This window comes from Carassius gibelio, chromosome B7 (genome assembly GCF_023724105.1).
Source record: "Carassius gibelio isolate Cgi1373 ecotype wild population from Czech Republic chromosome B7, carGib1.2-hapl.c, whole genome shotgun sequence".
NCBI classification, from domain to species: Eukaryota; Metazoa; Chordata; class Actinopteri; order Cypriniformes; family Cyprinidae; genus Carassius; species Carassius gibelio.
Window position 1 is genome coordinate 32,077,389 of NC_068402.1, and position 27,401 is coordinate 32,104,789.

The 27,401-nt window shown below is 36.8% G+C and overlaps 1 protein-coding gene across 11 annotated transcripts in view; it reads right to left on the reverse strand.

Annotated features, from left to right (window-relative positions):
• The window catches only part of LOC127961189 (unconventional myosin-IXAa), a 123,923-nt gene that overhangs the window by 3,119 nt on the left and 93,403 nt on the right, over positions 1-27,401 (reverse strand). For 6 of the 11 annotated variants that reach the window (XM_052560188.1, XM_052560186.1, XM_052560185.1 and 3 more), the window contains 27 exons: positions 22,754-22,882; positions 22,604-22,643; positions 21,955-22,077; positions 19,728-19,808; positions 19,504-19,614; positions 15,217-15,342; positions 14,893-15,042; positions 13,828-14,126; positions 11,761-13,227; positions 10,559-10,646; positions 10,169-10,366; positions 7,813-7,913; positions 7,264-7,394; positions 6,952-7,163; positions 6,747-6,863; positions 6,363-6,551; positions 5,804-5,851; positions 5,599-5,710; positions 5,278-5,339; positions 5,006-5,198; positions 3,782-3,910; positions 3,266-3,371; positions 2,863-2,994; positions 2,646-2,769; positions 2,102-2,155; positions 1,098-1,300; positions 162-304 (listed from right to left, as the gene is read on the reverse strand). In XM_052560188.1, coding sequence (XP_052416148.1) covers positions 162-304; positions 1,098-1,300; positions 2,102-2,155; positions 2,646-2,769; positions 2,863-2,994; positions 3,266-3,371; positions 3,782-3,910; positions 5,006-5,198; positions 5,278-5,339; positions 5,599-5,710; positions 5,804-5,851; positions 6,363-6,551; positions 6,747-6,863; positions 6,952-7,163; positions 7,264-7,394; positions 7,813-7,913; positions 10,169-10,366; positions 10,559-10,646; positions 11,761-13,227; positions 13,828-14,126; positions 14,893-15,042; positions 15,217-15,342; positions 19,504-19,614; positions 19,728-19,808; positions 21,955-22,077; positions 22,604-22,643; positions 22,754-22,882 — 4,868 coding nt within the window. The remainder of the gene's footprint in view (positions 1-161; positions 305-1,097; positions 1,301-2,101; positions 2,156-2,645; positions 2,770-2,862; positions 2,995-3,265; positions 3,372-3,781; positions 3,911-5,005; positions 5,199-5,277; positions 5,340-5,598; positions 5,711-5,803; positions 5,852-6,362; positions 6,552-6,746; positions 6,864-6,951; positions 7,164-7,263; positions 7,395-7,812; positions 7,914-10,168; positions 10,367-10,558; positions 10,647-11,760; positions 13,228-13,827; positions 14,127-14,892; positions 15,043-15,216; positions 15,343-19,503; positions 19,615-19,727; positions 19,809-21,954; positions 22,078-22,603; positions 22,644-22,753; positions 22,883-27,401) is intronic. The other 5 variants (XM_052560192.1, XM_052560184.1, XM_052560191.1 and 2 more) reach the window with 3 other exon arrangements.

The following is a 27,401-nucleotide window of genomic DNA, read 5'->3' on the forward strand; positions in this document are numbered from 1 at the left end:
GTACTGATCCTTTTCATCATCTAATCTATTCTTGTTCCATTTCCTGTCATACTCAGAGATGCATTATAAATCTAACACAGTAAATCAGATGACATGGATTAAAAAACAGCATGCAGTTTGAAAAGTTTCACATTTAACAGGAAGGTTCAGTAGTCACTCACCAGAGAAGTCCGAAGTGGCTCCCTCAGAGTCCAGATTCAGGTTTTCAGAGCTGTCTGCGGTGCCTATAGAGGCCTCTGACTCCAGAGTTTCATCATCAGATGCCCGCGGCTCCAAAGCAAGCATCTCAAACGTCAGCTCCTCCCTGTGAGGTGACCATCAAACTAATCTCAGTACAAACCAGATTAACCGCGTACATCTACATAATAATAATAATTAAAAAGAAAAGCATTGACCCTGGACGACAAAACTAGCCTTAAGTGTCAATATTTCAAAATGAAGATGTATACATCATCTGAAAGCTGAATAAATAAGCTCATTTAATTGATGTATGGTTTGTTAGGATCGGACAATATTTGGCAGAGTTTCAACTATTTGAAAATCTGGAATCTGAGGGTGCAAAAAAAATCTAAAAACTGAGAAAATCGCCTTTGAAGATTTCCAAATTAATTCTTAGCAATGCATATTACTGATAAAAAATTAAGTTTTGATATATTTACGGCAAGAAATTTACAAAATATCTTCTTGGAACATGATCTTTAATTAATATCCTAATGATTTTTGGCATAACAGAAAAATCTATAATTTTGACCCATACAATGTTTTTTTTGGCTATTGCTACCAATACCCCAGCAACTTAAGACTGGTTTGGTGGTCCAGGGTCAAAATTTTTTGGGTAAGATTATCTTGGCAGTATCATCAAACACAATATGCTAAAATAACAGCTCATATTGCTTCCTTCTATTTATTACAACTGACACAGAAGGTCAAGTCCTTTGCATTGTGGGATACCCAGTGCAGTGCATCCTGGCTGTATAAGGCACATTATATTTAGCAGGTTCTCGGGGTATTTCATACTGTACAAGGAGCATAGTAATATGATGATATGCTGTTCCACCCTTTGAGTATTAATAAGTTTAATTAATAAGTTCTCTCACTTCTCTTTCTGCAGACTCTCGATTTGTTCAGTCAGGACTTTCTCTTCCTGCAGCATGGCGACTTGTTGTTGCTCCGAGATTTCTGTATCTCTGCTGGCTTCCTCATCACCGCTCTCCTGCATCACCTCTGGGGCGGCTGAAGACCGAGGACTCACTGGAGGAGACGGTAAGTGATACCTCAACCTGTGCACCTGGCCCTTACCCTGTCAAACAAAACACAAGACAACACTATAAATACTGCGACAATCAAACAAAGCATTTTCTAGTTTCATTCTCAAAACTCATTCAGGCTACAGAAACAAAACATGAATACAGAGGCCAAAATGAACAATGGAAAATGTCCAAATGGAAAATGACTCGTCATGCTATTATTTTGTCATTTGATTCTTTGATTCCCTCATAATAGTGATGGTCAGAAATGTATTCTTACACAGCAAATGCAACTGTTTGTGTGTGTGTATGTGTGTGTGTGTGTGTGTGTGTGTGTGAGAGAGCGAGAGAGAGAGAGAGAGAGAGAGAGAGAGCGAGAGAGCGAGAGAGCAAGAGAGAGAGATTTTCTTTTTTTTTCATATAAAATGGACAAGTAGCCATTTGGCTCTTGTAAATGTTCATTTTGAACCCTGGATGGACAACACAGATTCACTTCAGCCCAAAGCTGTTACCTTTCTGAATGAGTTTGACTGCACATAACCAACCAGAGAAAGCAAGTAAAAAAAAAAAAGAAAAAAAGTAAAGTAAAATATTAAGCACATGGAGTGAATGCAAAAAAACATTATTTAAAACATTCCCAAGTCATGCAGTGCAGCATTATGAAAATGTAATGCAACAAGGTGATTCTGTTACCTGTCTAGATTAATAAAGTGCAAGGTGACTAACATCTAAGCTCTTGAGATTCTTGCTCAAGCATCTGTATGTCATGATCATGAAGACAGACGGACCACACAGTGCTGGGACGCGGCATACGTGATGACACTTACAGTAACAGCGAATACATAAATACCTACCGCCGCAGCACTGCGGGTTATGCTCATAAATCTAACAGCAATTATTACGGGTTTCTGGATTCGAGAGGAAAGGGGAGGGAGAGGAGAGAATGGGGTTAGTGTCAGGACTGAGGCTAATTTGGCTGATTTACTCAACAACATCCTTTTTGGACTTGAACCAATGTATCTGTCAGATTTTAGGGTTAAAGTTAAGCTTATAACTTGGTTTGGAGCTTCATGCTTATCAAACTGTCATTTTCCTCTAATTTTAAGGGTGGGTTTGATGTAAATTTGTGATTGTGAGATAAGAATGTTGTTCCAGGACCAACGCTTATCCATCTTCCCTTGATCAACATCTTTTAATGTTGTAGGTTAAGGAACAATATTTCTGTCAAACAAACTGTCCTAACTCTAATCATTAACTATCTATAAAATAGGAGGGGAAATAAAAGGTTGATAAAAATGTTGTTTCAAGTCCAACAAGGATGTTGATCTAGAAACAGGTTTTGGACATCTGGGTTATGTGGATATTTGTGAAAATATGAAATTCTCTCTTAACCCTTACCATGGACCTGCGGATGAATGTTAGTCGGATCTTGGCTTTGTTCTCCGCAAATTCCAGAGTGCTGATGTCCTTCAGTCTGGCCTTATACTTATTCATCTGCTCGCAAATGATCAGCTCGACACACCTTTAAAGAAATAAACGGAAGTATTTTAATCACTACCTGTCACTAACCTGAACTGGTCTTATCAAACTGAAAGAAGTAAGAGTTGCCCATTACGCTGTGGTTTTTCCAATGTCCTGAACGCTCCGCAGAGGGTCGGTAGTGTCAGGACAGCGCAGGATACAGGGGGCAAACACGATAGCCAGTGCATTAGCAGACATGCGGTTTGTTTCCTCCTGCAGGGCAATCCTGTAAACAGCAGAATGCATGACATTTCATAGTCAGAACATCATTTCACTCTTCTCACTAAAGGCCAACATTCAGCACAAAAAGAAAAATATTTGGAAATAATAGTTTTTTTTTATTATTATAAGCAATAATCTGCGATTTTTGATCAATGAGATTTCTCTGTGGACATGACTACCTATAACGGTATAGCAGAAAGCAAGTTTCTCTTTTTGAGGCAGTCATTCTTGCATACATTTTTTGGTGACATGGGAAGTTGCAGTTGCCATCTCACCTGACCAGATGGAAAATAAGGCGCTCCAGAGTGTTCAGATGAGTTCTGCTGAGCTGGTCGATTATAGAGTAAACCCCCCGAATCGCTTCTTTCTTGTCTTGAAGACCTGAAGAGACATTATCATCCAAGTTCAAACCTTACTGTATGTCTCCATGAATGTCTAATTTATTTAAAAACTGGGGGTCTAGAACAGAACTGCATCTGCAGACTGGCATATAAAATGTACAAAAACATTGCGTTACTATTATCATTTCATCTATTCGAGATTTAGAGTTTAAAACTTATATTAAAAAAAAAGTAATATAAAAAAAAAAAAAATCCAAGACATCAACATAACTTCATCAACATCAATACAACCAGTACCAATTTCAATGTGTCGAAAACACACACACACACACAAAACTCAAAACCCAAATAAACACCAAAAAGCAAAAAAGACACCAAAACTGTTTTTGCTGTACTGAATGCTAATGCAATAAATGTGACAGATCATTCTTGACAGGCACATCTGCTTACCCATGGCCCGCAGGAATTCCTCATACAGTTCAAAGGTCATCAGAGGATTAGGCAAGTCACGTAACCACTGCTTGAAAACGCTGGCAATGACATTAATATTATAGTCGTCCAGACTCACGCTGTTTACATCTGAGGGCAGAAAATACCAGATTCCAGACTACAGATATAGATATAGTTACTATGGTAATACATCTACTAGATATAGTAGATATATTACTATAAAAGGTTAGTAATGTACGGTGGACAAGATATCAGAATCTTGTGAAACATCCTTAAAACAACATACATTTATTTGTGAGGTAAAACAAAGATATTAACATGTTTTCAGAGATCATACAATTTTGTTTAGTATACATGTTATATAAGTAACATACACATATGTGTTTAATATAACTTAAGTTATATTATAAGTTTATTACTATACAGTACTCGGACCTCAGCTGATGTTCTATAAAAACATCCGAAATGTGCAGAGCTGAAAAGGCTCTATAAACAGCTATTAAACAGTAAAGCAGTAATTGTAGTCTCTTGTAGATATATATCATTAGTGTTTTTCACACTTGAAATAGTTAACAGCTGGGTCATTCTAAACCGCATTTATTCATAATTTAACCGAAGAGAATAATTATTGCTGGGTATTTATAAGATGATGCTTTACACTGACTCCGCAAATATGCAAATAAGAATGTTAACCCAGGGTTTAGGAATGTACAATGTCATTAATTGGACAAACGCAGCATACAATCAGTTTACATAAAGAATGTAGCATTGTGCATCCTTACATTGTATATTGCAGACTGTACTATCAAGTGTTTCTTGAAATAACTTCTTGATCTTAAAAGAATAAAACTGTCTTCTCTCCTATTTGAGATTTTTTTTAACACTAAAACAGTGAACCGACTGTTTATACAACACATTGTGTTTCTGTAACTGTCCAAAACACGTGAATATGAGACACGTGATTGGTTGGTTGCTAAGAGTCTAGCCCTAGCACTGTAACACCATGTCATTTCACACTGTCCTTTAAAAACAAAAAGAAAAGCACTGATAACCCTGCTCCTGAGCAGGATTTCATAATCCTGGGTAAAAAATTATGCTAATCGCACTTCTAAATTACGAGTGTGAAACATACCTTTACCCGGGGTTAAAAGCAGGGCTAAGAACAATGATAACTCAGGATTAAGCACAGTGTGAAAATCCCTATCGTGTTCTCGTGTGTCATACCTGTGTCCAGACCCTGTTTCAGCTCCTTAATCTTATTGGTGGATCCAGACTTCCTGTAGATCCCTTCTGTGTACAGGCCATGCATCTCAATGTAATTAATAAGTTTCTCGACGACTAAAGGCACCGCTCGCTCATCGTTGGTCAGACGGGACAATTCCACACCAAACTGCCTTGACGAGAGTTCAGGGTCATACTGCACAAGGGAAGAAAGGAAACATGCTTTATTACAGCCCAAATCACATGAACGCACTTAGCAGAGAAAACGTCCTTACCTTCTTGCTGCATTTGGTGGTCATCTTCTGACAGCACTTTCTGTGACACGCATATCGGCACACTACACAAGACACAGACATCTCATTCATTCTCATCTTCAACATCAGTACATATACGACACAGGCACTGCCACTTAAAATAAACTCAATTCAAGTCAACATTCTTCTCTCACTGTAACATGCCGGAAAACCTCCTGCTCTACAAAGCCAAACTGTTCTCTGTTCGAGCCGAGAGGCCATGGGCTTGTTGGTAAACAATCTGATTATGTTGAATTGAATTCAGGGTCACTTTGATGCGGAGACTGTGGACATGAAACTCACGTTTGCAGACACACGCCTTGTCCATCATCCAGATGAGGGAGGAGCAGTACTCGCAGTAGGTGGGAATACTGTACTGTGTTGACTTGAATATGTGGCCGTTGTGTTCCTCCACCTGAAACAAAGAAAGCCAGAGTGTCGGTTGATTTCCATGAAAAACGGAAATGCTTATTCAGTTTGTGACACCTCTGTCTGTGATTGCACTCACTATATCAGTATCCTTCTTCCTTCTTTTCTTGCGGTCTGGTTTGGGTGCCTATGGGAGGAAAAAAGGCAATAAAAATAGTTTGATAAAATATACATGTATATATAAATGCATGTAAAAATATACAGACCTATACAATTTAATATATAATCTTATATTATTGAATAAAACTATATATATATGACCACTGGATTGCTTTAAGATAACTGCCAAAATATGTATTACATGTTTTGTTGTTATGAGGAACAGCTACATCAAACCTATGCATTAAAAGCATATTTCAGCACACTTAAAATCAGAGAATCTTTTTAAAATCTTTTTTTGCAGCAAATTCTATTTGGAGAGAGAAGATAGAAGTATTATATATAACCTTGCATATGTGTTATCATTTATTTTATAATTCATTTGAATATATTTTACTTAAATATTACATTAATCTCATTTTTATTTCAGACCCATATCTAAAAATTCCCTCGCTATCCTGTTCCCCCCTGTTACTTTCTGGAAGCCCTATTTTGTATCCTGTTCATGAAAAGTGCCATTGACTGTTCTAAGAGCGTACCCTGCTCATACTGCTGTCCAGAGGTTTGTGCTCCGTCATGAACTCATCCAGGAAGACTTTGAAGGTGTTGACCCAAACTTTCACTGGTGACTCGCTCCAGTCCCTCTGCTCCTGACGCATGTTTTTCTCCAGGATTTGCTCAAAGAGGGCGTGGAGATCCTTATAACGAATGCTTTTCCCATCATCCATCTGCACACAGAGCAAAAACAATATATCTGTTTCTGACATAATGTCCTAACCAGACACAATGTGACAACAAGCAATATCTCATAGGGACGGTCACACATTCCTTTGCAAAAACCTAAAATGTCCTACATTTTTGATGGCAATATGAATCATTTTTGGTTGATAACAGTAAAACAATTGCTTTATAAAGCTACTTACAGCTAAAGCTGTTGAGTACGAGTTGAAGATATTTAAGCGGAACTCCTTTAGTGCCTTTTTGAAGACAACATCCACCATGGTGTCTTTCTTACCATCTTCTGTGTCTAAATCAGTAATCTGTGAGATTAAAACAAGGTTAGGAAGACTTCTTCTCATCAATAAGTGAATACAGCTGTAGTTAACTGAAGCAGAAAACAGTCATCACCTTCTTCATGAGGAAGTCATTCATGCTCCTGTAGTCACTGGCACATGTGAGTATCTGCAGGGCATCGTTCTGCCACTGGACGGGCTCCAGAGCAACATTGCTGATCTTCACACTACGTCTGCGCTTCACTTTGGGGGATGGATCTTTATTCTCTTTAAACTCCCTCTGTAACATTAGGTCTGGGCTTTGAGGAGGGGTCAGACGCTCTACCCCTGAATAAACAGAATGGCCGTGTTTTCATGACCAAAAGAGATCTTCACATCTAAAAATACTTGAAAGATTTTAACTGATGTTTTTTTTCTTTCAACTCACCTTCTTCCATTAGAAGTGCTGTTTCAGCATAGTCTCCTTCCAAAGTATCACTGCCACACAACAGCCGTTCTCGTGAGGTTTTCTTCTCTCCATGCCTTGCCTTTCCCCAAAACCGCATTTTAGTGCGAACCCTGCAGACAAAACATGTTGACAAGGACAGCGATCATTTTCGTGATACTTACACTTGATTTCATTTACTTTATGTTCCAGGCCCATGTTTTCTCTCTTAAGACACAAACATTTTGTGTGTAAAACAGCCTGAAAAACCAGCAGTGATGAGTCTAAATGTGTCACACTGACTAACTCTAGGGTGCTTTTTTGTCCTTTTTTTAGACAGGAACATCTTTTTATACATAAAATAAATAAATAAATAATAATAATATATAAAAATACATTTTTAATATATATATATTTTAAATCCACTTTTTTTTTGGACATTCTGTAATGTGGGGGAGGGGGTGGATGAAATAATATGAGTAAATGAAGAGTAAAATAAAAATGAAAAATGCAAATATTTTAAATCTCAACCGTTCTTCAAAAAACAAGCACCTTCCATCTCCATGAGAATTCTTCCTCGCATCACTTTTGCCCAGCTCTCCAGATGAGATGGTTTTATACATGTTCTTCTGCTCTTCATTGACTGTGGCCAGCTGAAAGAGATAATGACATATTGTATGCAAGCGCAAAGGTCTCTAAACTGACAGTTATTGGCAAGGTTTGTCTCTCAAAACCTTTTATAGCATAATATAAGCAGTTAAATTGACTTTGGCTTTTCCTTTCACTTCAGCCAATATTTTCCGGTAGGTAGTGTGAGTTTAAAAGGTTTATAATGTGCACAAAGAGTAAGAACATGTGTTGCTCCTTAACATAGTCTGAAAGCACTAATTGGTTAAATCAATCTTCTTCAACACTAATGCACTAAAACTAACCAGTGGCACACAGTGAAAGTGCACTCTAAAGATAGCATATGACTAGGACAAAATCTTTTAAAAAGCAAAAAAACATATATAAATGACTAGATGGGTCATTCTACAAAACAGGTACCTTTGCATAATTTAAATAATAAATACAGTAACTTATATTAAAAGATATAAGCAACAGATATTTACATTATATGTAAATATGTAATAATTACATTATTTAATTACTCTCTCTCTCTCTCTAAATATATATATATACATTTGTTATAAAAAAGGCACCGGTGTTATTCAATGACCCAGATAATGACTAAATTCTACTGTATTGGAAAGAGAGGTACAGAATAAATAAATCTAGAATATGCGCCATGACAGTTCCATTGCTTTAGCCTTGGTGAATTGTTGCAGAAGAGAAGACAGAGCTAGATGTTAAAGCATGCAGTACTCTTTATCCAAGGTGGCAGTGTAGAAAGCAGAATCTCACAGAAAGTCTCGGTTGTTCAGGAAGGAGCAACCTACTGTATAACTAGCATAACTGTTATGTCTAGACAAGCAGCGTGGTCAGATTGTGAAGAGTGCCGTGGGTTAAACTTTACGCAAGATGCCTTTTTACATCAGGAAAGGAAAGCAAACTTCTGATGGAAGCCATCCATATCTGTGTGGCTGGTTCTTGAACCAATGTACTGAAGAAAACAGAAGTTCTGGGTCAAGTGTGACAAAGAATTAAATCTACTATTTTTTTGTGCTGGATGAAAATGCATTAAAGTTAGGGCTGTCAAAGTTATTTAAAAAAAATTTGACTAAATTAAATTTGTGTCAAAAAACAATTAAGAAAATTATTTTAATAACTAGTGAAAAATTCATAGTGCTTTTGACAATTTATGTGTATAATGTAAAGTAACATGGTTTTGTGTGATGTTACAGTACATCCACACCAATAGGTGTCAGCATAATGTCTAAGAACACTGCTCTACTGGCCATTGCAACAGACAAAAAACATTGGGGATATTTTGGTTTGTGGCTAGAAGGGATACAGCTACAAACGGTAATTTTTTACCAATTAGATTGTGTTTTATTAATGTCTACACCTACCCCAACCCTGCCTACCTACCCTTACAATAACTATTGTTGTATAGAGTATAGGAAAAAATTACGCTATAGAAAAAATATATAGTTGTATAGACAAAAATTACACTATATTAAAAGGATACTCCACCCCAAAATGAAAATTTTGTAAATTATCACTTGCCCCCATGTCTTTCCAAACCTATAAAAGCTTTGTTCATTTTCAGAATACAATATAAGATATTTTGGATGAAAACCGGGAGGCTTGTGACTGTCCCGTAGACTGCCAAGTAAGTTATACTGTCAAGGTCCAGAAAGGTTTGAAAGACTTCGTCAGAATAGTCCATCTGCCATCAGTTGTTCAACCGTAACGTTATGAAGAGATGAGAATACTGTTTGTACGCAAATACAATAAAAATAATGACTTTATTCAACAATTGACAGTATAACTTACTCGGCAGTCTATGGGACAGTCACAAGCCTCCCGGTTTTCATCCAAAATATCTTAAATTGTGTCCCAAAGAAGAACAAAGCTTTTTATATATATATATATATATATATATATATATATATATATATATATATATATATATATATATATATATATATATATATATATATATATATATATATTATCTATTGACAGCCCATATTAAAATGCATATGATTCTTTGCATTGTATAATTTATTTGTACAGTATTTCTATGTGGATGCAGAAAAACACCTGCCATCACAGATGAGAATAGTTTTCAAAAGGCGTTTCAGCATCTGTGGTTGAAGACTATGTCCTTCAACTGGATAGGGAGTGTAGAAGCGTTTCAGGTGGTCAGTAAGGCGATCTATCAGCTTCTTCTGGAGAAGTTAGCTGTAGAGAGAGATCTTGCTGCTGGGTCTGCTTGCACTAACACAGACCGTTAAATTACCATTTCGGAGTCACTGTGACAAGCCTCTAGTGTGCTCTCCTCTGAGCCCTGCTTGGGGAGGGGTGTGCCAGGAGACAGAGGGGTCTCATCATACTCCTCCTCCTCTGACTCCCCCTCTCCCATGGTGTTTGAACCACGGGTCATGAAGTCTGAACGTGTCCGTGCCATTCGGGCTTTTTTATGACCTGGTCGGCCAACCTAATCAACCAAATGATAAAACAAATGAAGATGTTCCCCCATACGTCAAGGTCAGGTGACCCTTCAAAGGCCTCGTGTGGCAGAAAGAGTTCAAAGACAAATGTATTCAATAACGAGGGAAAAAACTCTTGAGGTTTGTAAAAAGCTATTTAAATCTATCATGTGTCAAGTGTCAATTGCTACATCTCTCACCTCACTCTTAGCGGATTTGTAACTCAAGAGGCTCACTTCATTCTGGACTCCTGCGGTTTTCCCTTGATTGGCCAAGTCCTTATCCAACCTAAAACAAATTCAAGAAGTTCAAGGTTTAGATTACTCAAAAACGAAAATGCTGCCATCATTTACTCACCTTTATGTCAATACAAACCATATAAGACCTTTCTTTAGCTTTGTGTGCAGAATAGACCAGAATTTTAAGCATCTTTAATCTTTAAGCATATTTAAAGATGGCATCTTAGGAAGTTTCATGTTAGACTTAAGCCCCTTTCACACTGCACGTTGGATCTGCAATATTTCGCCTTCTGTGTGAAAGCAACCACGTCCCGGGATTGATTACCGAATTGAACCCGTGTCGGGGACCTAGTAACATTGCGGGGGTTCGACCCGGGACGAGCGCTGTGTGAACAAAAGCCAGATCTAATTCCGTGTCGAAGTGATGACGCGACTCTTTTACAGGCTGTTTTGAAGGAAGATCAACGTTCGCGACGAAAACATATGTGCAAACTGTAATGAAGCAGAGATCAGTTAGTTCCTCACTATCTGCGCTGACACCGAGATCGTTTGCTTGCTTCAGTGAAAGTATAACGTGCCTAGCGTTGTCGACTCGTACATTACACGTCACGCGCTGATGTCACGTGTCGTTAAAGGATCTTCAAGGGTTGTGTGTGAAAGCACGCACATATCCCGGGTAATCACTAGCAGTGTGAAAGTGCAAAATCTAGCGACCAGGGAACAATTGAAGGAACACCTTACCCCTGTATTTGCCAGAATGGCAGTGTGAAAGGGGCTTTAGTTTCTTAGTTCAACCAAAAATTTTAATTCTGTCATTAATTACTCACCCCCATGTCGTTTTAAACCAGTAAGACCATTGTTAAGAACACAATTAAGATATTTTTGATCAAATCTGAGAGCTCTCTGACCCTCCGTAGGTGGGTAATTACTGATATAATTATCATTTTTGGGTGAACTAACCATTAAATGTTAAGAACAGCTTAAATTTGTCCAAGAAATGTTCCATTTCTTGTATAGTAAAGGACAACTTGGATATTTTAGGTTTGCGTTCAGCAGATGAAAGAAAATCAAACAGGTCTGGAAGATGAGAAATGGTGGATCATTTTCATTTTGCGATTAACTATTTAGTAGCCTGGCACCCTGAGGTCAAGCACATCACTTACTTTGAAACCTTGGCCTTCGGAGAAAAGAACATGTTTCCAGGCCTCTCGGACATGTTTATGTTGACATTCTGAGTGGACGGTTTCATATTTATTCTCCTTCTGGCCTCATCCCCTCTGGATTCCAGAGTCAACTTCGGTGCCCACCCTTCTGCTACACTGCGGCTATCTTTTGGTTGGCCTCTGAAAATGGAAGGAGCCGCTTCCTTTTCCGGGACCAGTGGCTGGGAGCTGAGGTCAGGCTCAGGCTGAGCTAAGGGAGCAGGGCCTCTGTCTGTGAAGAATCTATCTGGCTTTCCTCCTGAACCTTCTTGCCTACTCTGCTCGATCCTTTGCAGAGCTTCAATCCTTTGCTTCTCATACCTCTCTCTCTCATGTTGGGCATTATGCTCACGTTCTTTTTGCAGGATGTGCTTCTGCAGACGGATCTGCTCCATCAACTCTTTTTCAGTTAGCTGCTGCTGATGCTTCTGACGCTCTTCCTTTTGCTCATTAAGCTTCTCTAGCTTTTCCAGAACATAAAGGCTTTCGCTGCTAGGCTGTGCTGGGCTTGGTGGCTCGCTAGTCTGGGCGGCACTGTCTTTGACCTCCGGAGGCTTCACATCTGCTTCATTTAAAGGGCTTTCCTTCTGCATACTAATAACCACAACCATAGGTCTCCGAGTGGACTCCTTCCTGTCTTTTATAGGTTTTTTGAGGCCATCAGGGCAAGGGGTGGCAGAATTTATGGTGGACTTTATTAGAGAGCTGCTTTCTAAGGGAGGGGAGTAGAAAGTTGGGAGCGAATTCTGCATTTTGGGAGGTTCAGGTTGGCCAGTTGGTTTTGACATCATATCAGGTGCTGGAGTGTCAGAGGGCAAAGTGGACTCGGAAATGTTGGAGAACACATTGTGCTTGTCAGGTACAGAAGGAGAACCAAGGTCCTCTGGTTCGGCACAAGGTGCCTTGTCTTTGAAATAGTCATCTATATTGAGTAGCTCAAAGCTGCCCTTGGAGCTCTGGCTGTCTGGAGTACCCTGAGGAGTGTGAGGGATCTCGCTGACCAGCTCCATTGACCAGCGCCTTTCTTCTGAAGGAGACATGCTTCCAGAGGAGCGCACCTTAAGAAGCTCCAAGCTGAATTTGGCCTGCTCCAACTCTCGCATCCGCCGACTCTCCCGTTTGGCCCGGGTCCTCTGGTTGGGATCCTCTAGAGTCTGTGGTCTTTCTCGGATTGTCACTTCAGATGCCGGTTGTACTGTTGCGGTACCCTCTGTCATCTTTGGCACCAGCTCTTCCAAAACATCTTCTCCAGGCCCCTCTACTTCACCAATGAGGGTCTGTTTGTTCCCGCCCTGCACCTCGCTGGAGTCTTCCCATTTCCTTTGATCCAAACCCATGTCTCTCAGATTGCCCTCTTCTGGTAACAGCCTGGTCTCTCCATTTGACAGCTGAGTGGATTTTAATCTCTGCTCTTTAAGTTCCCTAAATCTGAAAATTAAAAAAATAATGCTTTTTAGTAGGAAGAGAGGACACGTTTTAATTTTTTTTTTAATTGTGTAGTGCTTTTCAAAATCCCCATCAGCTTTGCAGAAAATCATGATGCTAATATCTATCTCATTAAGTGAGTATGCTGTATATATGTGGATAAAGTCAGATGTACTGCATTTCCAACTTTATATAAAGGGCTGTGCGATAATATAGTTTTCAATTTGCAATGATATAAACTATCACACAGCTGAGATTTGATATATAGTACATGTTGCTTTATGTAAGTGTACTGTATGCATGCCATTGGATGTACTATACAGTAAATACAACTTTTAATACCCAACTAGACAACAATATTGTTTATATTTTGCAATTATATACACTATAAAAATAAAAAAACAACAACTATAAACTAAGTAATTATGCAATTCTGGTGTTAAACCAATCAGAATTTTGCTTGGCTGGCTCCCTCTATGAACCCTGTATAAAAAGCATTAGAATGTTGATTGGTGTAACCCAGACCATTATAGAGTTCTCTCTGTATCATAAGGCAATTTATTTCATCTGAGATGTAGCTCTGTAGAAAGGGTTGTATCATACCTCTGCCTTGCCAGATAGCCTCTACCTGCTGCTTGCAGGCGGATGGTGATATCCCGCTGCTGGAGGTAGAGCTCTCTGGCCCTGTGTCTTCTCCAAGCAGTCTGGATCCGGAGGGCTGCCCGCCCCCGCCAATACAGCCTCCAATTTCTCTGGATCACCACGGCTGCCTCCCTCCACAGCAGGAGTCTGCGCCTCTCTGTAAAGCCTCTCCAGGCCGACTGGATACAAACCGCTGCCTCCTGCTGGACATACTCAAACCTGCTGTCCCTCTGTGGAGACTGACAGCTCCTCCACCAGTTCTACAGGAGACAACACAACACAGTGGGGATTCAAAGATTTACCCCAAATTATAGTGTGCAAAAACTTAGAATAGACAGGAATATACTTTTTCACATGTACAAAACAGTCTAATTAGAAAAATGTATACTAAATACTAAAAAGTAATCCTACTAAGAATTATTTGGTCAAAACGAAATGCCAAGATGTAAATCTAAATATTTATAATATTTCAAAAAAGGAAAATATTTCTTTCCACATTTTTATTTTTAAAACATCCTTGGACTGTTTGACAGAACAAATAATTTACCTTTAGACTAGAGCTGAAATAATATTTATTTAATACTAAAACCTTTATTTCTGAAAAGTGCTTCCACTGTTTACATGTCAAAAGCCAAACCCAAATACCACAGACACGGTTCCCACACCTTCTGCCCAATGAACAATGAACTTTCATTAATTTTCAGTCATTCAAGATTGACATTGAAAAATGATTTAATAATTTTATAAATAATTTAAATAAAATAGTTTAATAAAAATTAGATTAAATATTTTCACTGAAACTATATTTTTTTTATGCAATCCCAATTGAAAAGAACATCTATAACGTATAGATTATATATATCTATATATATATATATATATATATATATATATATATATATATATATATATATATATATATATATATATATATATCTTAGATTATCTCAATTCCAAATGAAAAAAAAATAAAAACTATAACTCCACATACTGTTTATTAAAAAAATAACAAATAAATCGAGGTACCTGTATCTGAGAAGCAGCTTGTCTCATTCTGAGGAAGTTTCTTCTCTCCAGAAGAGCTCTGTAACGTCGCTGAAGATGAATGATTCTACGCAGCACCTCCTGATGGAGCAGGTCTTGTAGCCGCTGACGCTCTGTTTCACGGAGGAACACCTGCCATACACATGCAGAGACAAAGTGACACGTCACATGCATGCAATACTGTACATTTCCAACAAAGCTAACCATGAATGGACAGTATGTGTCATCCCAAAGGCATCAGAAAAAGTTAGACTCTAGGAATTTAATTAAGTCCTATCACTGGCAGAGGCTGAAGGTTGATCATACCATGGTACGGCCCACTTGGAACCCTTCAGGAGTGAGATCCACCTGGTGCAGGTACCGTCTGATAGCTTCCTGGCTGGCCTGGTTGGAACCCTCTGGTAACAGCACATGGAAGTGTCGAACAAAGTCCTGGAGGGCATAACACAGACACTTAACAACACACCACCATAGTCAAACCTTTTTTGTGATGGCACACACACAAAACGTCATTCATATTCTGAAGTATCCAGTGACACAGGAAGTGACATTTCTCATTAAGGCCTTAAAACTGGGCAGATTTCAGAACACTAACATCACTGTGAAGCCATGCCTTATTGAAGTCTCCATCAATGAAGCCCACTGGGGGTGGACAGTCTGGGAGGAGGTGCCATTGTGTATGCAATTATTCCTGGCCACTTTTATTGCAGACTATTAGAGAGCCTCTGTGAAGTCAGCTAACTCCACCAGCTTCATATCTCACAGATATTACTGGGGCGGAAACACTCAGGCTTCATAAAAAGACACTTGAGCACACATGTCAAGATGGAGAACTTAATAAAAAAAATAAGTCATTGCTAGTTGCTAGAGTGTTCTAAGCGGCTGTTAGCACATGGTTAATGTTTGTTAACTGTAATGATAGATGTTTACTTACTGATTATTAGAGGCTGTATTACAGAAATCTTTTATCTTAATGATTGACTAAAGTGAAAGTGTGGATTAAGGGTCTGTTTATTTTTGTGTCCATTCCATTTATTTTTCTTTTTAACCACAAATGAAATTCAGAAATATATGCATATCCCTTTTATGGTACTGACACTCATGAATTAAATAAACAGATAAAAACAAATTTTCCTTATATAACATTAATATTTCTTTAAAAATCGATATTTTTTATTTGAATAAAGTGTATATTTTATTTTGTGAGAAACATGTTGTGTACTAGTGTTGGGCGATATGGCCATTTTTCAGATTTTCATATCATCAGCCCGTGAGATCGACGATACATGATATTATCGTGCATGGGTGGAGCAAGAGAGAGACCCTTTATTCTGCGTATTATGCGTAACTATTTGGTGTTTTAAACCGAGCAGGTGTGCGAGAGAGAGCCTATGGAATCACCAATAAAAAAAATATATACTTTCAAACATACTGATAAACTAACGTTAAATATAAAAATACTATATTTAAAACAGCCAGTTCATATATAGTCGGACACAACTCTCATATCGTGCGTCCTGTGACAAATCTGCCGCATCTGCGCACGGAAGTTATCAGTCTAAATAATTCTGCAAAATCAGACAACGGTGAAAATCAATAGTAGATTTCATTCAAAGTCCAGCAGTTTAACACTAATATTGGACATAAACGAACACGTTAAATATAAAGTAGTTAAAATGGGTAAGTTCATATATTTGGAGAAAAGTTGAATTGAACTGATGCATCAGTCATACAGCGCTCCGGACCCACACCTCATGAGACTGATGCACTGCTACAGAAACATGAATGAGATGCGTTCCGACTTAATTGTGACATTAAACTCAGTTAGTGAGGGCTCGTTTTAAATATTGCACATATATAGGCTGTTCAGATTACTTGTTATAGTGCAATGAAATACGTCATATCTGCAGACAACGTACGTCTGTTTGTGGATGGAGACTTTGTAACAGCCAAAACGATGTATTCTGCATGCATCACATTATAGCGCGGTGTACATGAAAATAATAACAAGGCGGCAGAGAGAACTTATCATCCATAGTGGTTCTCATATAGTCCTCATTACCACATAATGAGTGTTATAAATTAAGTGATTAGTCTTTAAGAGAAGGACTACATGAGAACCACTATGGAGGAGAAGTTCGCTCTGCTGCCTTGTTATTATTTTGTCTTTACTTTATTCATGAAAGAGTTAATCTCTTGTGAATGAGAAGAGCGCGTAGCCGTATAGCAGCCATTTAATGTGTGGGACACCAGCTCCTCATTTTCTCTCTCTTTCATTTCATGGATTTAATGAGTTATCCGAGTCAGAGCGTTACAACTTCTTCAGTGACTACAGGCTCTAATCCTCCTGCGCTCGCGGTGTGTGTGTGTGTGTGTAAAATGTGGTGCTGAAGTGAAATAGCTGGGCAGTTTGATAGCCACGTTAAAATAGGCCGCCTAATAAAAAAAATAAAAAAAGTTATTATTATTATTACTAATTAATACATTAATAGGAGAATGAGCCTAATATCGTCTTGACCAGTGTTAATTTCGTTGACTAAATATTTTCGTCATTATTTTCGTCACGAATATATTTTTGCGGACGAAAACGAAACGAAAACTAAAATAGAAGGCACTGATGGAGACTAAAACTATGACTAAATTGATTGACATTATCGTCAACGAATAAAGGACGAGACGAAAATAGACTGTGACGAAAATCAAATCAGCAGACGGGAGAGATGCGAGGAATCAACAAAAGAACCGGCAAAACGGAACAGGCGAGACTGCATGAGAGAAGAGAACCAATCCGAGCCTGACTTATTGAGACGTGAAGCGAAGGTTTTCAGTTTTTAAATGAGCTCCCGGGAAGACGGCATTCGAAGAGGTGATGTCTAAAAGAGCGACAAAATGTCCACAGCTCACTTCACCTTTGACGACGAACAAAACAAAACAAACTGTAAAGCACGCGGAGCGCTCATTCGTGGCAACACAACCAATTTGAAAAGACATTTACAGACGAGCCACCCGGACCTTTTATCAAATGTAATTTCACAACGATGTTCTTTTGTTTATTGAGCTAAGCAAAATTGGAAGACTGCAGTGCGTAGATGTTTTAGCATTAAATATTACGAACTGAAAAGTACTGTAAAATAGCCCCTTCTTCAAGTTAGATGAGAGCACAATACTAATACGTAATATTATGATTAATACATTTGATTAATACTAATGTTAAGTATATTTTATAATGTTCTACTTGTTGACAATATCACAAATATTTCTATATTAGTCATGTGAAACGTGACTGTTCACATCCTATCATTATACATACTAATCTAGCAATATTGTAGTATTTAAAACATACAATATTGCTAGACAAATGAATACCTTATAAAATCTTGTAACTTTTTTTATCCACCCAACTTATTAAATATTTACTTTAAATGTATGCACTTATTGTTCAGCTCAGCTGTAAGCTTTAAGGTCCTGGACCTAACTTTATTTTTCTTTTATTGATGGTCAATTGGCAGCTAGTTATTGTTTACATTATCATGACAGTGTTTGTTGCTGCATAAAAGCTTTTGAATCGAAATAAAGACACAGCTGTGTTGAAATAAAGTTGAATTTGTGTTTTATATATTTTGGTTAAGTTTGTTTCCTATACCAGCTGTAAAAAATTGTCTAGTAAATCTGTTATTGATTTTAGTCTTATTTTAGTCGACTAAAATACCAAGCAATTTTAGTCGACTAAAATACCAAGCAATTTTAGTCGACTAAAATAAGACTAAAATTAAAACAAATCAGATGACTAAAACTTGACTAAAACTAAAAAGAATTATAGTCAAAAGACTAAGACTAAAACTAAATTAAAATTTCATGTCAAAATTAACACTGGTCTTGACTATCGACAGAGACATTTGCTTACGTCGATATCTCTGACTATTGTCGATACACGATACTATCGTCTATCGGCACAACCCTAATGTGTCAAGTACAATTTTAAATAAAAACAAAGTAAAGGACATTTTACATGATACCCAACATAAGAAACCGTAATATTGAGGTTTGCCTTAGAAAACAGTTTGAATTATTGAAATCAGTTTAGTCATTAGGGATTCACAGTGTTTACACTAATCCTATTTGTATCATGATCTACATGATGCTATTCGTCTGGGCTGAATTCACAAAAAGTGGCCAAAAGAACAGAATCATCTCCAGACAGTCACACCCAGGAAAGGAACTGAATAACAGGAAACAATGACTTCATCTTTGAAACTCCAGAAGATGAGAATAGGATAAATTATGCTGAAATTATGCTGATCCGTGTACAACATCATTCAAAAGTTTTGGGCTCAGTAAATAATTATTTTTCTTTTTTTTTAAGAACTTAAGCACTTTTATTGGGCAATTCAAATAGAAAACAGTTATGTATTTATTTTATTTTGGATGCGATTAATCGCAATTAATTGTTTGACAGCACATTCAAATAGAAAACATTTATTTTAAAGAGTAATAATAATTCAAAATATTACTTCTTTTACCGTATTTTTAGATAAGCCTTAGAGACTACTTTGAAAACATGAATCCTCTACTGTATGTGTGCATTAGTCTCACCTGAAAAGAGTACTTGATACTGTAGCCAGATTGTCGGATACGCACGGTTTCCAGCATGCCTGTGTAACGAAGCTGTCTCAGCACCAGGGCATCATTAAAACGCAGAGGGAGCTGAAAAACAGAAGGGATTTATGGCAAACAATAAACACAGAAATGTATATAGTCTATAAATGATATACTGTATGAGTGAAATTAATACAAAACATTCACATGGTCTCACACACCTTTTCGGCATTCGATCGTATGCACTTCACAAAGTATGGCTCTGACTGACCCAGCGTCTCCATCAGTTTGTTGAGAGAGGCCTTAAATGAAGTAAAAAAAAAAAAAAAACTTACATTCATAATTAAGGATTTGTTCAGGTTAAATGGTATTTTACATTAAAACACAAGCTGTATGTTGTCTGCATTACTTTAACAGGCTGAATAACACATTGAGCTATAGTGTTTATGAAGGCAGCACAAGTTAAAATTGTTCAGATCTCGTCATTTTCTTATGTTTCTTGACTGTTTCTTGAAGGTAAATCTCACAAAACCTGTCAAGAACATTTCACTCCATAAGAAAAAATAACATTTAAAATAAATAAAAAATATATTCTAAATGAAGACAATGATGTCCATTTCAGTACTTTTTACTATAACTTCCAATATTGTGTAATATAACACATATATACCATTTCAAAGTAGAAAAAAAATTTCATATAGCACCAGACAAGTAAATTTTCAAGATCTTTGAAAAGACTTTGTTGTGTGTGTTTCCATGTCTGCATCTCTCTATACAGAGGGAAAGTGGCTATTTTGGTGGTCAGGAATTCACTCTCCTATCCCAAAGTGAGAGCCACACAGAACAGGATGTGGGAAGTGAAGTCATCCACACATTTGTGCAGGCCTGCTGCCAGACGCCCCAGAACTGCAGAGCGAGTGAATGTTTTCAGCTCTCTGTCTCAATCTGAGACACTAGAGGGAAATGTAATTCTAAACCAGCAGAATCAATTGTCATACAATGCTGCATTTTTACTGCAGTATACTACAGTCATTTTCGTGTCACATGGGATTGGAATTTTTTTAAACAGATGTCAACATTTCTCTTTTTTAATATTCATTTAGTAGATGAATGTTGTATTAAAAAACCTGGAAATAAAAAAAAAAATCAGCTAGATTTCTTAGCTAGATTAAACTATGAGAATCCATTATAAAATAAGCATTTATGTTAAAATTTGTATATTTTTAGACAAACGAGATTAGATTCATTTTTATTAATCGCATCCAAAATAAAAGTTTTTGTTTACATAATATGTGTGTGTATGTGTGTTTTTTGTAGGTGTATTATGTTTATATAAATACACACACAAACAGCATATATTTTGAAGATATTTTCATTATTTACATGTATATCTATATTCATATCATTTATAGCATGTATAAATATATTTAATATATTCAACTCAATTTAAGTTTATTTATATAGCACTGTTCACGATACTTATCATTGCAAAGCAGAAAATTAAGTTTCTATGTCAGTTAATGTATATATAGCAGAAATGAATGGAAAAAACAATTAAAGACGTAATCAAACAGATGATAAACACTATTAACAGCAATTATTATATGTTGCAATTAAACTTATAGCAAAATTTGGTAGTTATGTATGTTGTTTCAGGGTTGAATATAAACAATGTATAAACATTTTTCTTAAATATATACATGAATGAGTGTATTTATATAAACATAATATATATGTGTGTACTCTGTATATTTATTATGTAAATAAAACTTTTATTTTGGATGCGATTTATCGCGATTAATCATTTGACATGGCACTAAATGATATGTATTCAAAATACATCAAATGCTAACTTAGCAAGACAAAGAAGTCAAACATTTTATTTCATTTAAAATGGTCACGACAAAATGAATGAAAGTTAATGGTGGTTCAGAAATAAAACAACCAAAATCCTTCCATGGTTCATGTATATCCACAGTTTAACATTGTTATTATTTAAAGTAAATCAACTAGAGAGATAGAAAAGTTTATTTTAAGAGAGTTTAATGTCTAATTTAATTGAATTTAATTAAGTCCACAGGACCAAACGTAACCATAAATGTAAAATCCACAACAGTAATACACAGTAATACGCAGAGGCTCAGCTAATTCAATAGACTGTAATGTGCATGAATTCAAGCTCTGGTTAGGTAAGGAGATCCTGTCCACATAAAAACAGCCATATGACAAATACATACTGCATCACATGATCTAAAATGTCATGAATCATAGACTTTCAAAAGCAGTTGCTTTTTTTTGTTATTGTATCAAAGACGGACATGATTTATTATGATTAATCTGGGCTTTTTCTGGGGCAAATAAAACAGAGCTGTACAGGGAGGAAATTACACCATACTTACATAACATAGACATGATTCAGAATACGCTTAAGAAAGAGCGAGATCTGACCTGGAACTGGGCACTGATACTCGGGGGTTTCTTTTTCTTGTGGAGGTGAAGCAGGGACTTTGTGATGCGATCGTGTAACGTCAGGTTACTCAAGTACTTCAGAGACTTGACATCCAGTAAGTGCTGCAGAAACACATAGACAGTCAGGCATAAGCTTACAAAGACTAGTTAAACTACCAAAAATCTGAGTTCTATCAGCATTTACAGAACATTGTGTCATTATAAAACCATATGAACTTTCATGGAACACAAAAGGAGCAGTCAATTCTGTAAATGGCAATTACAATTAAAACAAAAAATCAATGAAGTACCCTAAAAGGCACTTAACACAGCTAGAAAGCTCCAAAAGGTACTGAAATAGCCAAAAAGCACACCGAAATAAATAATAATACAATACTCTTCAAGTATTCTGAAGCCTTATGATGTGCGTTGAAAAGAAAAAAAATTAAAAAATGAATTCATTTGACTTCAGCATTGGTCAAATTTTATTAGCACTTTTGGGCATTAAACACAACGCCATAAACTTGGACACTTTGTTAAATATCTCATAAAAACAAAACAAACATAAAAAAGTAAAAAAAAAATAATAAAATAAATAAATAAATAAAAAAAAAAAAAAACTGTAAAAAGTATGTTATGGGATTCGCACCTTTGGAAGACTGGGCTTCATTTTATAGTTTTTATTTCTCCTGTGAAAAAAAAAAGCATAAATAATAGTGATTATGCTATTCCAGTAGACTCTTGTATTTGATGACAGTAAAAGTAAAGAGCTGTGTAGCACAGAGAGACAGAATCTCACATAAGGATGCCGTGGGCTCGCTCCAGGAGTTTACTGCTGGTGGAGTTGACGAAGATGCCTTCATCTTCACTCAAGGATCCAGCAGAGGAAAGACGGTTTTGCCTCCCAGGACGCCCATTCCATCCCTCTCTGAAAGAGACAGCAAAAATATGGATATTAAACACATCTCATATCTCTAACTCTCTTAACTGCAAAAAAAACCCTGAAACAATTTGAATGAAATATCTATTGTTTGATTTCAATCATTCTAGAAACTCTGAAAAGGCTTCAAATATATTTCCTTTGATTTAACATGGTTTCTTTTCTTTGTATGTACAGTATATAGAGCAGGACAACTTAATAGTGTGGAACCCTTGGTTGCAAGGTTAACCCAGCCAACATGTATACATCTAGGTTTTTTGCAGTTAACAAACCAAGTAGCTAACTGAGCCTTAGTAGGGTAGTACTTTTGTTGTAAGTCTTTGCCCAACACACATCAAGCCAAAACAGCACTTTCTATTTAGTAAATCAGACTGAATACAGACAATTATATAAGAAATGTATGTTACTGTTTGCGGTCCATGCCAATTTATTATCATTTGAATGTTAATAGGGATGTTTGCAAGCACTAATTTTCATCAGCCTCTCTGAATTCAGTCAAATGTAAGATTCTGATTTAAGATATAATGTATCCATATGAACCCTGAACATTGCAATCTGATTCACATTTTGTTCAGAGTGTGCAGAGAAAGACACTGTGGTAATGTCACTTGAGCTACTCGTTCTTGCCTTGATGGCACACACAGTACAGTCATGGCCAAAAATATTGGCACCCTTGGTAAAAATAATCGAAGCCATCTTTGAAAATGAATCTGCATTGTTAATCCTTTTGATCTTTTATTTTAAAAAAAATCACAAAAATCTAACATTTCATTGGATAATAATAATTTTAAATGGGGAGAAATATAATTATGAAATAAACGTTTTTCTCTAATACATGTTGACCACAATTAATGGCACCCTTTTATTCTATACTTTTGAAACCTTCATTTGACAGTTCAACAGCTCAAAATTTTTCCTATAACTCCTGATGAGGTTAGGGAACACCTGACAAGAGATCAGAGACCATTCCTTCATCCAGAATCACTCCAGACCCTTTAGATTCCCAGCTCCATGTTGGTGCTTCTCCTCTTCAGTTCACTCCTCTCATTTTCTATAAGGTTCAGGTCAGAGGACTGGAATGGCTATAGCAGAAGCTTGGTTTTGTGCCCAGTGACCCATTTTTGTGTTGTTTTTGAGGTTTGTGTTTGGATTATTATACGGCTGGGAGATCTAAACATGGCCTATTATAAGATTTCTAACAGAGTCAGTCACTTTTTTTTATCTGTTAGTATTTGATAGAATCAAAGATCCAATTTGTCTGAACATGATGTCCAGGACCTCCAGCAGAAATATAGGCCCACAACATCAAAAATACAGCAGTATATTTCATTGTCCACATGGGGTTACTTTTTATCCATGTGTTCACAAAACCCATCTTGAGTATTTGCTGCTAAAAAGCTATTTTTTGTTTTTGTTTCATCTGTCCATAGAAGCCAGTCCCATTTGAAGTTCCAATCATGTCTGATAACTGAATATGCTGGAATTTGTTTTTGGATCAGCTAGGATCAGCTTTTTCTTGAAATCCTGCCAAAACAACATGTGGAGATGTAGGTACCGTTTGTCCACCGTTTGTCAATGCTGTTTCATGTATTCAGAGTTGTTCACAGTATTAAAGAGTAGGATTCTTATGCTAAACATGGCCACAGTTTTAAAAAATAATTTAGAAGAATGACTGAGAATTTTGTGCCGAAAACCTTACTTCCGGATTGGTTTTGGCTGTTTTTTTACAGGAGATCGTCGGCAGCGCTGCATACAGGCCTATGAGTAGTGAGTGATTTTTATTCTAGCGGTTAATCCAATAAGCAGTCCGAGGAAAGCTTTGAGTGAAAGCTTCTCAGCCAATCAGTGGCTTCTACCCCACATGTGGACTCTTCATTGTCACCAGCAAGTGATCCACTGAAATTAATGATGTTGGCGGAAGTCTTATTTAGACGGTGGGGGGGGGGGGGGGGGTCTTATTGTAACTGGCCCATCCAGTTTTCTGGAGGCCCACCTACAATAAAAATCCTAGTGGCTGCATAGGATTTGTTCGAAAATGTCTCCAAATAACTGTGTTTTTAGATGTGAGGGAAAGTTTACCATGTTCAACTTTCTCTAAAAAACCCAGCGTTACATGAACAGTGGATGCAATTTGTTTTTCCAGGACAGCAATGGAGTGTAGCAAGTGCGTTCTGGTCTTTTCTGATGAATGTTTTATAAACAAGGCCGAAGTCAACGGTGGATTTGCACATCATTTGCTATTAAAACATGGACAGCCCCTGTGATAAATGACCCCATTTGTTTAAGTACAATTGCATCAGATTTCTGTCTTTTGTTGGAAATCCGCACATAAGTGAATATATGTTAATGGCAACAACACGAAACATCAGTATTATAGCTCCGCCCATGACACACCTCCAGGAGCTCTGCTTTTTCCGGAGAGAATCAAAAGCTGTATTTTTCTTTTATAAATATGATAAAACTAAAAACTAGACTTTCTGGATATATGAAGGATGCAGTACTACTCTATAGGTACTCAAGATTAACATGAGATTAGGTGAAACTCTATATTGTTATGTACCCTTTAAGGTTTTCTGACCCTGAGACTCAACTATTTTCTGCAGTTCTCCTGCTGTGTCTTTTGAGAGTCTTTAGCTACTCAACTCTCCTTCTAACCGTGCATTAGGACGGTAGAGGCATTTCCTCTTCCAGGCAGTTTCCTAACATTTTCTGTTGATTGGAAATTCTTAATTATTGCCCTGATGGTGGAAATGTGAATTTTCACTCCTCTAGCTCTTTTCTTAAAGCCACTTCACTAATTTAAGAAGCTCAATTATCTTTTGCTGCACATCAGAAATATATACTTTGGATTTTCTCATTGTGAAGGATGATTAAGGGGATTTGGTTCTCTGTTTTCCCTCCTATTTATATTTCTGTGAAACAGGAAGCCATGGCTGGATAATTTCATGTTCATAATCACCCTGGAGTGCTCAAAATACTGAATATGAATGGGAATATAATTCAGAAATATTTTACTCAAAATAATTTCTAGGGGTGCCAATAATTGTGTCCAACGTGTATTTGAGAAAAAAAACATTCATTTCATAATGATATTTCCCCCCATTTTAAATTCTTAATATCCAATGGAAGTTTAGATTTTTGTTATTTTTTGAATAAAAGATCAAAAGGATTAACAATGCAGATTAATTTTTAGAGCCTCCTTTGATCATATTTACCAAGGGTGCCGATATTTTGGGCCATGACTAGTCTGTATGTGTCTGAAGTTATTTTTTAAAGCAAATATTATAGCCTGCCTCCACTGACCAGTATGTAAGACTTGACATTTAAATATATATACACATAAGACATTCAATTTATGTAAACATGTAACATGGCACTGTTCATGTTTGCAAGGTATTTTGGAATCCAATTCATAATATATTCAGATTCAGCTGTTTACAAGTTTGTTTTTCCCTGCTGATAAAATTATTTCAGGTCCCTTCCAATTTAATCAAAGTTTTGTTCATTTCAATCTCATTCGAACTGATTAAACTGTATACATGAAGGCTTTTCGGTTCAGTTGAGCCATCAGTCCGATTAGACACGGTTTGGGAGCATGTAAAAACAACTACTGTGGCTTATCTGCTCATGTACTGTAAATTAGATTTTGAGGCAGTCAAGTTTGTATAAATAACCATTTTATAATTCATAGATGTTAAAGGAACCATTCAACATAATTATTTAGTCTTTATAGTGCTTCAGCAGAAATATTATCAGTGTGAAAGCTAAATATAAGTATGCACCACAGACACAATGCGTCTCAACACTGACCATACAGGGATGGGGTGGGGGCGGGTCAGGAAATGTCCACGAGCTGGGACTCGAACTTTGGGATTCCCAGAGCGCAGTGGTGCTATATATGTTGGTGCGCTTTTGGATAATTTTATATACATTTCAAATGCAAGTTTTTATTTGAATGCTGATTATTAAATACATTGCCAATCAATTTTCCATCTGTTTCACATCTACAATTATTTAAAAGTATTAGAAAAATGTGAAAAGAAAATGTGAAAATGTGAGTTTTGGCCATTTGCAATCCATATTAAGCACCCACAGCAATATTTTAATCATTAAACAGTGCGACAAACCTCGCAAAAAAAACTTAAAGTGCCTTAATATATTTAAAACAGTAATATTAAAAGATCAAATTCAGTAATCACTATATTAATGATGTATAGTTTACATAGGCAAACAGATGAGGTCGGAATATGAACACAATCAGTCAATGGTTCAGCGTTTTCCTTGGGAAAGGAATGGGAAACCATTTAATGTGAAACTTTGTACATTGCGTTTATATTCTGGGTTCATATGCTTGCATCAATAAGGTGTCTACTGAATTTCACCTTTTAATATCTGTGTTTCATTACATTAATACTTAATGCAAACTGCATATTAATAACTGGCGGTCAGTGGATTAAAGCTTTGTTTTGCCTGCCAGGTGGGCGTTCCTATGAGTGTGTGACATCAT